This window comes from Gopherus flavomarginatus, chromosome 9 (assembly GCF_025201925.1).
Source record: "Gopherus flavomarginatus isolate rGopFla2 chromosome 9, rGopFla2.mat.asm, whole genome shotgun sequence".
NCBI classification, from domain to species: Eukaryota; Metazoa; Chordata; order Testudines; family Testudinidae; genus Gopherus; species Gopherus flavomarginatus.
The window spans coordinates 60,677,687-60,689,797 of NC_066625.1; the positions used below are offsets into that span (position 1 = coordinate 60,677,687).

Genomic DNA, 12,111 nt, shown 5'->3' on the forward strand with positions numbered 1-12,111 from the left:
TTAATTGCTAGCTTCTAACAATGATAAAGTAAAAGAGAAGTGGAGTGATGGATAGAAACACAGTAGGATCCGGAAGATTGTAATACATTTTCTTTTTGATTTTACACAGTACATCAGGCGGGAAGCCTAGAGTTAAAAAGTTTTAATGTTTTTAATTCCATAATGACAGGTTTATAATGTGCCATAAAAACATTAAGTTCCAGAATTTCCCAAAGTTACAATGCTGACTTCCTGATTTTTTGTAATCGTGCCATTGATAAACAACTAACGTTGGCTCAAAGAGATGAGCTAGTATTATAAAGTCAGTTGAAAGTAATATTAAATAAAGAAAATGAAACATTATCCTGATTGAAGCATTCCGAAGCTCAGTTACATGGTCTGCCATTGATGCAGGCCTTTCTAAAGACAAATTTTTTAGAACAGTTTTCTCAGAGGGTTAAGAAAACTATATGTAACTACTGCACTCAAGCAAATATTCCCTTGGATGTTTTAGAGAATAATGAATTCTGCCAGATGGGACATTTTACTTATCATTCTGTAGATCAAAGTACAGAATTTTCCCCTTGAAATATGGAAAGTTGACAATTGTACAATAGCAGTAATGATCCGAGTTCACAGACTAAGCAATGTTTCATTATGCTTCTTTAGACATTATTTGGGTGGGCAACTCTAAGAAATAGTTTATGATGTATAAAATGTTTTGGTTTTATAATGTATAAAATGGTTTTATGATGTATAAAATGTTTTTTTTATTTTATTTTATTTTTATTTTATTTTTTTATTTTTTATTTTTTTTATTCTCAAAAGAAATTTTTATCTCTATATGAAGTTGGCTAGTGAAGGTCATATGGCTAACTGCTTGCAAAATGATATCCTATCCTTGTTGCTAGGTATTCTTCCACAAGTTCATTCCATACAGAGACCTGTTTTTGTAAATATCACCCATAATGGCAAGTGATGTGTATAAATAGTGGGAGTGGGAAAACGAGTCTCATATAAATTGTTTTCACTTAAAACAAAATGAAATTGCTTGTTGCCACGTAGAGAATTGCATAGCAACTTGGCTAGGATTTGGCATTGATTGGGAATGTCCAGACACACTGCTGAAGTGATAAACACTGTGATAAGGTAATATTGAAACTTTCACTCACTGATAACCATGTCAATGATATACTGTGGTATTTTCGTGGCATTTCCTTTGCTTTACTTTGAAGCTTGGGCGGTTGAAACCAGAAAATTTTTCTGTATTAGCAATACTGAAGCTGTTTGTTTTTTATTTTAAAATTTGAATGAAAAATTGGCAATAATCTGATTTTAAAATTTGAGTTTTTCTTAAATAACATTTTTAACTGGGGTCAAAGGATTGTGTATATCCCCAGTTGTTTACAAAAATAACACCTAGTGCTTTATTTTAGACATATCTTGGAGTTTGGTCCTGTGCTGAGTTGTGGATCATCCATGCCATTTCCATTTTACCATATGCATTTTTCCATTGTATTCCATTTTCCATTCCATTGTACAAATTTAGGGTCCAATCCTGCAACTATTTAGGCACACAAGTAATCCCATTAAACTGAATGGGACTAATCAGTGAGTAAAGTTGATTATATGCATTAGACTTTGCAGAGTTAGATCCCCCACCCTAACCCTAACCCCTAACCCCAACCCCAAACCTAACCCTAACCCTAACCCGAACCCAAAACCCTAACCCTAACCCTAATCCTAAACCTAACCCCTAACCCTAACCCTAACCCTAACCCCAACTCTAAACCCTAAACGCTAAACCCTAACCCTAACCGCTAAACCCTAAACCCTACCCCTAACCCTAACCCTAAACCCTAACCCTAACCGCTAACCCCTAACCCTTAACGCTAACACTAACCCTAACACTAACCCCAACCCCAACCCTTACCCCTAACCCTAACCCTAACCCTGACCTTGACCCTGATCCCATTGATTTCAGTGGAATTAACTACTTCTGTAAAACTAGTGAGATATGGCCAATAGAATAGAAATAGAAATCTCGACATTAATAGAGTTAGCATTAGCGGTGAACGATGTAAAATTCATGACCGTGCCTAGTTTATGCCTCATATCGACAGATTCTTCAGTTATTTGTACATTTCCCTTCATAACACACTTTTAATTGTCTATTTCTAGGAGATTATTATACTTAGGTGGTTAGAATCATTATGCCTTTGTTTTCCTTTTGTAATACTAGACAAGATATGCTACAATGACCTAGAAATGCACAGCATATTTGTTGTTAAAGCACTGGTTATAATGTATCCTATCAGATTAACTGGTTGGATGACCCAGTACCTTTGCTGTTCAACATTTCTTCATGTGTAATTATTTATGTGGGAGGAATCTTTACATTTACAAATTTAAAAAATATTTATTTAAAAATATAATTAAGATTCCTAGTTAATTTTAATCTAGTCTTGTTGAAATCAATGGCAAAACTCACACTGATTTCATTTGGACCAAAATTGGTTTCAGTAAAGCCTCAATTAAAAGTAATACCTTTGGTTTATACACAGCTCATGCCAGTGTAATGCTGCAGAAGACACTATCATTGACAGCAATCAAGATGATGTATGTTTTTAAACAGATCTAAAAATGTGTGTGTAAATGATCTTAAGCCTTACTGGCTGCTAATCGTTAATTATTACAGATACATTTGATTAGATAAATATGCCACACCTGTTTAAAAAATTTAAATAGAAAGATATAAACATTGATATTTCCATCAGTGCTTCATGCATTAGGAGAAAGTAGTCCCTTGGTCAGCAAATAAGGATAAGTCTGTTTTGTGCTGTGGCAAACCCTATTGTGATGAGGCTGTGAGTAATCAGAAGTGACAGCATAAGCACTTTCTGTTCAAAGTGATTTTACCGAAAGCATTATTTTCTGAAAAGAGTACACATATAGCTCTCATAATGCTGAAAGAGCACTGATGTATCAATTTATTAGCACTAGAGTTCTGAGAGAGAGTTGCAAATCGTGTTCAAATTGAAGTCTCTTTTTTTCCTCTGCGTTTGTGATGCAGTAGAATACCCCTAAGACTGTAGGGCCTAGTCAAATAGGCTATGGCAGAGATGAGGGTTTCTACTGAGGAAATGTTAGGAAAGTTCATAGTGATGACTTCTGCAAGGAGCCGTGTGTGCTATTCTGTAGATCAAGCAAGAAAATGGAAAATAACAAAGACTTTCTCTCTTGGGGGAAAAATGTGTTCTTGATGAGGGCTGCAATTTCAAATTCAAGTAAATAAGGCCTTTAAAAAGATCCAGATATAGAAGTGGGTGCTGCAAAGTATCTACAGATTTATGTAATGTGATTTAGATGGTTAGGCCACAATCACATTGGGTGCCTTGGCCCCCTCCTCTTTTCTCATACACACTCATAGCCTCAAGTAGCATCTCTATGCTGATGACACATCAGTGTACCTTTCCTTTCCTGACTGATCTCCGTCCTTCCAATCCCTGTCTGGTATCTTCTCCAAGATGTCCTGACTTCTGCAACCTCCTTCTCTCTGGCCTTTCTGAAAAATGTTGCCCACACTGATCATTTTAAGATGTACCTGTTAATAATATTTTGGTTCACTCTGACTGTGTCATCCCATTCTTTGAATCCTTCCACTTTTATCAAATGAATTATGTTCAAGCTTCTTCACTCCACCTTCAAGAACCTTCCCAGCTGTGCTCCTCTCTACTTCTCTGCTTATCTCAATGTATTGCTTCCACTTCCCCCTCCTCAATTATGAAAATCAGTGGTGGATCCCTCAGCACTTTTTCCATTCTGTCCCTTATATATGAAGCACCCCCCATCTTTACTCTCTCCTCCTTCACACCCACTTTTGGTGCACTGCATGCATGTTATCAGTCATGCCAATGATGGTGAAGTTGTGACACAGTTAAGGAAATTTGACTTTTATTTATTAAATATAAAGCTGTAGGATTACTTTGAACCTTATAAGTTGGTTTGGCAGAATTCAATTTTTTTTTATAATTTTGACAGATGATTTTGATGGTTATTTTCCCTCGATTTGTATTTCTTTAAATTTTCACAGTTGTGGGAAATTATGGGAGGGGGGCCAACAATAATTATGCAATGACAGTAGACGTTAAGATTCAAAAAGTTAAAGCTTGATAGATGCTAAAACAAATGTCAACATCCCTGTGACAGATAATATAACTGCGTGCAGTATATTTGAGGGAACATGCTGTATTACATTTGTGTATCACTCTGGGCCACAGCTCTTCCAGGAACTAAAAACAGGGCTCAGCGACAGGAGATGGCTGAGGACCTGAGACCTGACTGGGAACTCCTGCAATAGACCATAGCTGGGAGCATTCTAGTGCAACTACTCTGAAATTGTGACTATCAAATGTCAAAATATATAAAGTAAATATCCTTAAATCAAACTCTAATAAGTTCTCAAACTGCATTTTTCTTATTTGGCCCATCTGTAACTTTCAGTAATCATCGAGGGAAATGTTTCTGTGTGTACGGTGTAATCTACATTTACCAATAAAAATCTAATCCTTTCAAGTCTGTCTATAGCTGTGCAATAGCTACCTAAGTAATCACATGACCTTATTATTGTTACGCTTGCCTTTCTTCTCTACTTCAAGTCTGTTGTTTGCCATGCTTGTTGCTCAGATTATATTACAAGGTCTTTGGGGGCAAGGACCATGCTTCTTATGAGTTTTGTCCAGTAGCTAGGATGTTCAGGGCTTTGTCCTGAGAGGGATATTTGTGTGTTGCCACACTAGAAATAAATAATCAAGTTTAGGCACCTGAATAGATGCTGATCACTGAGAATTCCCATTGGCTGCAGTGTTCAGCACTTCTGAGTTAGGTCTCGTCATCAGTTTTGCCAACTTCTGTGATATTTGTAGTTAAAGTCTGGAGTCGTGGTATTGTGAAAATCTCAGCTTTCCCTTAAATTAGTTTCGACACATTGTGGTTATGGAGAAAATCTTGAAAATGTGAAACCTAAAGGCTGAATAACCAGCAGGTAATTTAAAACTTTTTTTTTAAATGCTTGTGATTTTAAGTCAATCTTGTGATTATTTTTTTTTAGGAGGCCTTAGGGTGACCAGATGTCCCAATTTTATAGAGACAGTCCTGATTTTTGGGTCTCTTTCTTATATAGACTCCTATTTCCCTCACCCCCATCCGGATTTTTCACACTTGCTTCTGGTCACCTTAGGAGGCCTGTGCCTCATGATTCTTGAATGCTTAGGGTTGGCAATATTGATTTAATTGTGTGTCAAAATAGAGACAATTTGAAAATGTCATCTTTAGAAGTCAAGTATAAATTTACATACATCATCATCTGTTTTTTTGTAGATTTTTAGAATCCATTTTGTCCCGCTGAGAAGTTCCATAACAAAGTAAGAGGGCTAAAATAAAAGCTTACTTCTTCTGTATAAATTTGTTTTGAGGGTCAAGGAGATAGAGAACTGCCTTACTTTCATACATTGCAAGCAAAGCCAATCCAAGATTTCATTACAGGTCTTAATCATGAACTAAATATTTCAAATACTTGTATTACTTCCAGTAGCCTCTTTCCCCTCTCACAGAATGCCCTCAAAGGAGAGTGAAGCTTAAATAATGAGAGCTCAGAGTATAGCACCAGTTATCTACTAAAGTGGAGACAACATTGTTTATATTCAAGCATGAATTCCGATGACATTTAACAGAGTTAATGTTATCTTTATTTGGTATTATGTATCTTGCCTAGTTCCATTTGTTTTGTTGCATTTTTTAAAATGTCTCAAATTTCACTGGAGTCGGACTATCCCTGCTGACTATCAACACAAGCCTCTTTGGCATAAAAACATCTTTATTACTTCAACAATATATTTAACAGGTTTTATCTATTTTGCTTCCAGCTTAGAATAGCAACCAATAATGCCCATATTCATAATGCTGTTTATTTGGTTTTAATGAGCATGATCTTCAGCGTGCAGTGAAAAGACAACTTGAACTTAATGACCATAGCAAATGAATTGCTGTCTTGTTCAGATCTTTTCTGTCCAGGTAGGCTGATGTGCGTCGGTTGGTCTGAGTGTGGGAAAATTCTTTACCATGGGAAATAGATGGTGGGGGCCCTCTGAATGTAGTATTGTGCCTTTTAGAACAGCCACATGTCTCAAGACAGTTTTAACTTGAATAGGCTTTTGGTCAACAAAATCTCAGTGGATACGTAGCTGAGCCTTCATTTATGAGGAGGAGGATGAGGATACAAAATAACTTTAAAACATGCACACAAAGAAGGGAGATACTCCTGAATCTAATGTTGAAATCAATGTGACATTCAACCCTCTTCTATAGAGGCAGCCATATGTCTGTGATAAAAGAGTTTAACAATGAAATATGTATCAAAAGAGTTTACACAATGGTGACTTTCCTAACAATGGTATCATTTCTTCCCTCCAGGTATTTCCGTAACAAAGAAGACCCATACATGTAAGTAATATCTTTTGATTTGGTCTTCTCTTACAAATGGAATTTATGGTAGTCTGACTGATGTGCCTCTCAGACTATTAACTGGTTGTCTGATCTGGGGAAGTTCCACTTTACAAACTCTAGTGTGCTTCCCAAGACAGAGTGGTTCAGCCCAGGGATGAAATTTCATCAAAATGAGTATGCCGTGTGTGTGTGTTGTGGGGCAAAGGGAGGGAAGGGAAGGGGTTTGAAGAGGCAAGGCAAAGCTCTGGGTTCTGATGTATGTGCCTTTCTAGTCAGCTGGTAAGTAGTTTATCCTGAAGCCAAGGGAGTGGACAGTTACCTTCTGATCTCCCTTCATTTGTGTGCCTGTTACATATGAGATATGCTTCAAATGAAAACCTATTTTTATTTTAAATCTCCTCCCCCTTTCCGTCCACTAGTCTATAAGTGAGATGATGTGCTTGTGCTTAAGGAGAATTCTGGTTGGAAAGGAGACATTTTTCTGTTAGCCATCCAAATACACAGCCATAGTAAATGGCATTGTGGGAACTGATGTGGACGTGTGCACTGACTGAATACATATTTACTCCGAGTCCGCCTCGTCACAGACAGCTACTTTTGGGATCAGATCACATTCTTACTCCACAGTGAGCCAAAAACTCAGAGCTGAGGAAATGTTACTATTTGTTACTGGGGAGTGATATTATACACTGCAACGTTCCGAAATCATTAGGTCATGGAAGTCAGGTAGAGTGAAGTGATTGCACTTGCCCACCATTTCACGTATCCATAGAAGGAGGAAAAATTAATGGAGATAGAATTTGATGAATGCCTCGTATAAGTATCATACACGCTGCAATGCAAGACTTGTTAGGATGTATTTTAACAAAGACAAGACTTAGAGGTGTGTTTACCACAGCTTCATAGGGCGAAACCAGTTTCATAAAATATCTTACATTAATTTCACTCCTACTTCATTCATCATTTTAAAATATCCATGCTAAGAAAAAACACACTTTAAAATCATGTACCGCTAAACAATCTTATCAAATTTAAGAATAGATTTATAGTCTACGGTTTGTTAATACAAGACATTCTGATGTCACATTGCTTGAAATGTTAAATGTCGCAAACTTATTTAGAGCACAATGATGATCCTCTGCATAGGCGGGTTTAGTACTAAAGACTCATTTTTAGGGTCAGATTCTCCCATTGGATGTATGAATATGTGGTTCCCATTGATACAAATGGGAACTACACATGGGCATCTGAGGGAAAAATTTGGCCCTTAGCTTTTGGTGAATATTTGAGCTCACGCTGACTGAGATTGACAGTACAGGAGACTGAAGTCCTCTGTATATCCGCAGGCCAGGCATTGTACAGACAGCTTCCTTGCACAGCCTTGCCCATGAGCTCAACCCTGGCCTGGAGGGACCACCCTCTCTAGAGGTGGTAAGTAATTCAGAATTTATGCTAGCTCAGTCCTGGGCCTCTCTTGTGCAGAGGCTAGTGATTGTGCTTACTGTACGTGGTGGCTTGTGACATGGACTCCCAGTCCACCTGGAAATAAGCTGAAACCACCAGACTATATATTTTATATACAGTAGTGCCTTTGACTGACCTGCTGTCAGGAACGCCACTTCTCCATTTTCACTCTGTAGTGCCATATATACACAAAATTATACATTAGCCAGAGACCTGAAGATTGTAGGAAAGACTTTCTTGTTCCATGTCAGACTAATAAGGATTTGTCCTCGCTTATGCTTTAATGGATTGTGCATCTGAGGCCTATTATGGAAAACAGTCTGGTTTTGGAAACCTAATTTGTTGTACTGGAGGATTTATGCTAAGTCACTGTTGACAGTGCTGACTGATGATGGCAAAGTGTTGTTTTCTATCAGTAACAGTGAAAGATATTCTGATTCATAGCTTGCAGAAAAGCAAAGCTTTGTTTGTGTTCTATTATGTATATGCTGTTACCAATCACACACATGCCCTATGAACAAGCTCAAGCAGATATTAGAGGCCCTATTCTTTGGCATCATACACACGAAGAAAGATCTACTTGTCTGTAATTTAAAGAGAATTGGCAAAGTGTGGTTCTTACTTTGCATATTGGTACCTAGCAGATGTTTCTATGCACTTTTCTGACGCATAACAAGCAAGGTGTCTGAGCAATGGAAAGATGAGCTTATCCATTAGGCAAGGATTGGAATAAAATGAGTAATATACAATAGTTGTAGTGTAGTCACCATTTGCAGATTCCTTCAACTTTGATTGAAGCTCCTTGAGAACTAAATGTTACTGTGACTAATTCTCTTAAATCAGGAATTGATTCAGACTATGCATCGTTAACAGTTTGTCATAATGCACAGTAAATTTGTCTTTTTTCCTATCATTGCACAGAAAGCAGCTTAGAGATTAAAATGTCCAATTGTGGAATAGTGTCAGACAAGTGTAGTTTCACGTGGGTACCCAGATATAAGAATCACAAAGCAAATCTGAGCTGTTATGGAGCCTAGTAATATGCAAATGAAATGACAATCTTCTGTGACAAGCATTTTGTGTATTGACTTACGCCAAATTATTGTGTTTGTATATTTAATCTATTTATCCACAGCATGCTCATCACCATGAGCATAAATTTAACAAAAATAAGACAAGTTAAATAGATTAGGATTTCTCTCAGGAAAATCCAAAAGCATTCTTACAAGCAGCACATGACATGGGTGCTGTATGTGATACTATTTAGCAATCCAGCAAAAGTTCACAGTTCTATCAAACTAAGTTCCTCCAAGTTCAAAGGTATTTGTGTGTGCTGATTGGCTAAAAGCCCGGCACTGATTTTAGAAGAAGAGTTCTAATGACCTTCTGACCCAGTTAGTCGTGTGTTGTAATGTCACTTATTCTAGTAAACATGCCAGAAAGTTTTGGCTGGTTATATGGAACATAGCCATGTTGAACAGAAGATTAGCTCTGTTTGGATATCATCCATTGTGTTGGGTTGGAGTAAATACTGTTGAAGAGCCTTATGTCTCCCATCTATTTAACTAGCTGAATAAAACCTGAGAGATTTAACTCTTGCTAGTACAACCTGTCACTAATGGTCTGTGGTTATATCTCACCAAGTAAAAATGCACTGTTTCTCTCTGGCAGCTTCTGTAATGTCATCTTTATATTATATCCTTTGGGAATTTGTGAGTTACGATACTTGAAACCCTACAAGAGAGTGGTTTCTTCCAAGCTTTGCCCACAGAATAAGCTATGTCCACACAAGAAACTGAGGAATTGCTTTCAGGAGATTGAGTAGATGTTCAAAACAGGATGATCCATACTGTCTCAGCCTCTTGGGTTTGGCTCCTCTTCCTTGGGGCTTGTATGCCCTGCTGGCCTCTGCTAGGCTCCCTGGACTTTAATTTTTCTTGGTTAGGGAAAAAGATGATGGTATTTGCTGAAACCTCCCCCATTCCCAATCCCATTGCCACCAAAGTGGCAGGTCCCATAGAGTAGATTGTGCTATTCTTCATAAAATGCTCCTCCTCTCCCTTATTCTGTGCCAGGGGTGGGCAAACTACAACCCGCGGGCCACATCTGGCCCACTAGCCGTTTTAATCCGGCCCTTGAGTGCCTGCTGGGGAGCGGAGTCTGGGGCTTGCCCCGCTCCGGTGCTCCAGCCTGGTGCATCCTCCTACACCTCAAACCCCTCATCCTCAGCCTGCACCCCAGAGCCTGCACCCCAGCCAGACCCCTCACCCTCTCCCTCACCCCAACCCCAATTTCGCGAGCATTCATGGCCCACCATATAATTTCTATACCCAGATGTGGCCCTCGGGCCAAAATGTTTGCCCACCCCTCTTCTATGCTATGAGTAAAGAAACACTCTAAATGCCCACATTCACTTAGATGACAATAATAATAGCTAACACCCACTGAGATGAACTGGGCAGTTCACATTTCCCAGAACTATAGTTTCAGGCTCTTTGGAAACTCAAACAATCATCACTGCATCCGTTACACTGAGATTTCATTTTCAAAACTTTCCTTACAACTATAATAGCTAAAGACCCCTTTTAAAAAATAAAACTTGAAAATTTGGAGAAAAAGAGGCCTGTGTACCGCATTTTGTAATGCTACCTTTTGACTCAAGTCGAGCCATGTAAGTGTAATAAGTGAATATGGTAGTGTTTCACCTCTAGCAACTTGAATGTAGTTCTTACCATATTCAGTGAAAATTACTTAAGTGGTCACAGTGCACATACTTGCTGAGATGTCTCCATACTACCACATAATTTTTCATGGTTGGTGATGCTTACTCAGTGAAATAGCTTGTCTTGTATTGGTTCAGACAGAGCTTGTCCACACTTGGCAATGTACTGGAATATCTGTTGCAGAATAATTCTAGAATAACTATTTCAATATAAGACCTCATGTGGATACAGGAGTATCCACATGGGGTCTTGTTAGGAAATAGTTATTCTGGAATAACGGTTTCCAAATGTAGACAAGCACTTAGTTTTCCAGTGGCAGTTGTGGAATATTTTCAAAACACTGAGTACCAATTTGAAAGAGCATGAGCTCCTGTTCAATAGCTAAATCAGGTGAAGACAATGTGAGTCTCACAGGATTTGGTTAACAAAGGCATTCACAAACCAAACAAGGAGTTTGGTTAACAAAGATGGAAGTGAATCAACCCCTGCAGGTTTGGTTAATGGAGTTCCCCATCCAGCTCCTTCCTAGCCCCATAGACGCCACCTCTCTGTGCTTTACCTGTACCGTCCCCACAATAAGTTCTGGCATTACTCCTACACCAGTTTTACATTAGGCTCTGACTCAGAAAAGCACTTAAGCATTGACTTCAGTAGGATTTAAGCACATAGTTAACTTCAAGCATGTGTTTAAGGGATGCTTTCCTGAATTGGGTCCTTAATATCTTCAGGCCTCAGAGGATGTTAAAAAGAAGGCATCGCTTGTCAGAGAGTGAGGGAGGACAGCTTTGCAGTAGGCTCATCAGCTATCTAGATGTTCGAATAATCTTAAATCATAGTCACCAAACTTTTGCAAGCAGACTGAGGTTTCCAGTTCTGTTTAATTCAAAAATTTCAGGTAATTTATCTACACTAGTCCTCTTTCTTCTTCCATGTGTCTCTCTTATGCTATACATGTTAGCATACTGTCCTCATTCTGCTCACAACATTGGTGGACTTCCCTGGCTTATGATTGTTTCTTTAAATGTAGTAATTATGTAATTGTGCTAAAGGGGAAAAGAGAACAAAGGATTGATCTTTACTGCTCAGACTTATGAATACCTAGTACATAAATAATACTTTTGCTTACTTTACACTGTGCTTTTGTGTGCCAACCAGAGTAAGTAAAAATACACTTTCCCTCACAAAGTGGGAACAGGCAGAAAATTGATGGTTAACAGTATCTGCTATTAGTGACTATGCCTCTGGAGAACAGGTGACAAACTAAACCCTGTCCCCTGGGGCCAATAAAAAAGCTGTTTGGTCCCCTGTGTGTAACTTCCTAATAACTTAACTGGGCAGCCTTAAGAGCCCTTGGAGGCTTTTCTGCCAGCAAGCTCCCTCTCTTTGTTAAGAATGCTTATTAAAAATGGTTTTATAATGAAGTTGCCTCAAATAGCAGCTA

General features: G+C 38.3%; 1 protein-coding gene across 1 annotated transcript in view; it reads left to right on the plus strand.

Moving 5' to 3' along the window:
* The window catches only part of RORA (RAR related orphan receptor A), a 561,431-nt gene that overhangs the window by 415,874 nt on the left and 133,446 nt on the right, over positions 1 to 12,111 (plus strand). The window contains 1 exon segment of the mRNA XM_050967007.1: positions 6,451 to 6,480. Within this exon segment, the coding sequence (XP_050822964.1) occupies positions 6,451 to 6,480 (30 nt within the window).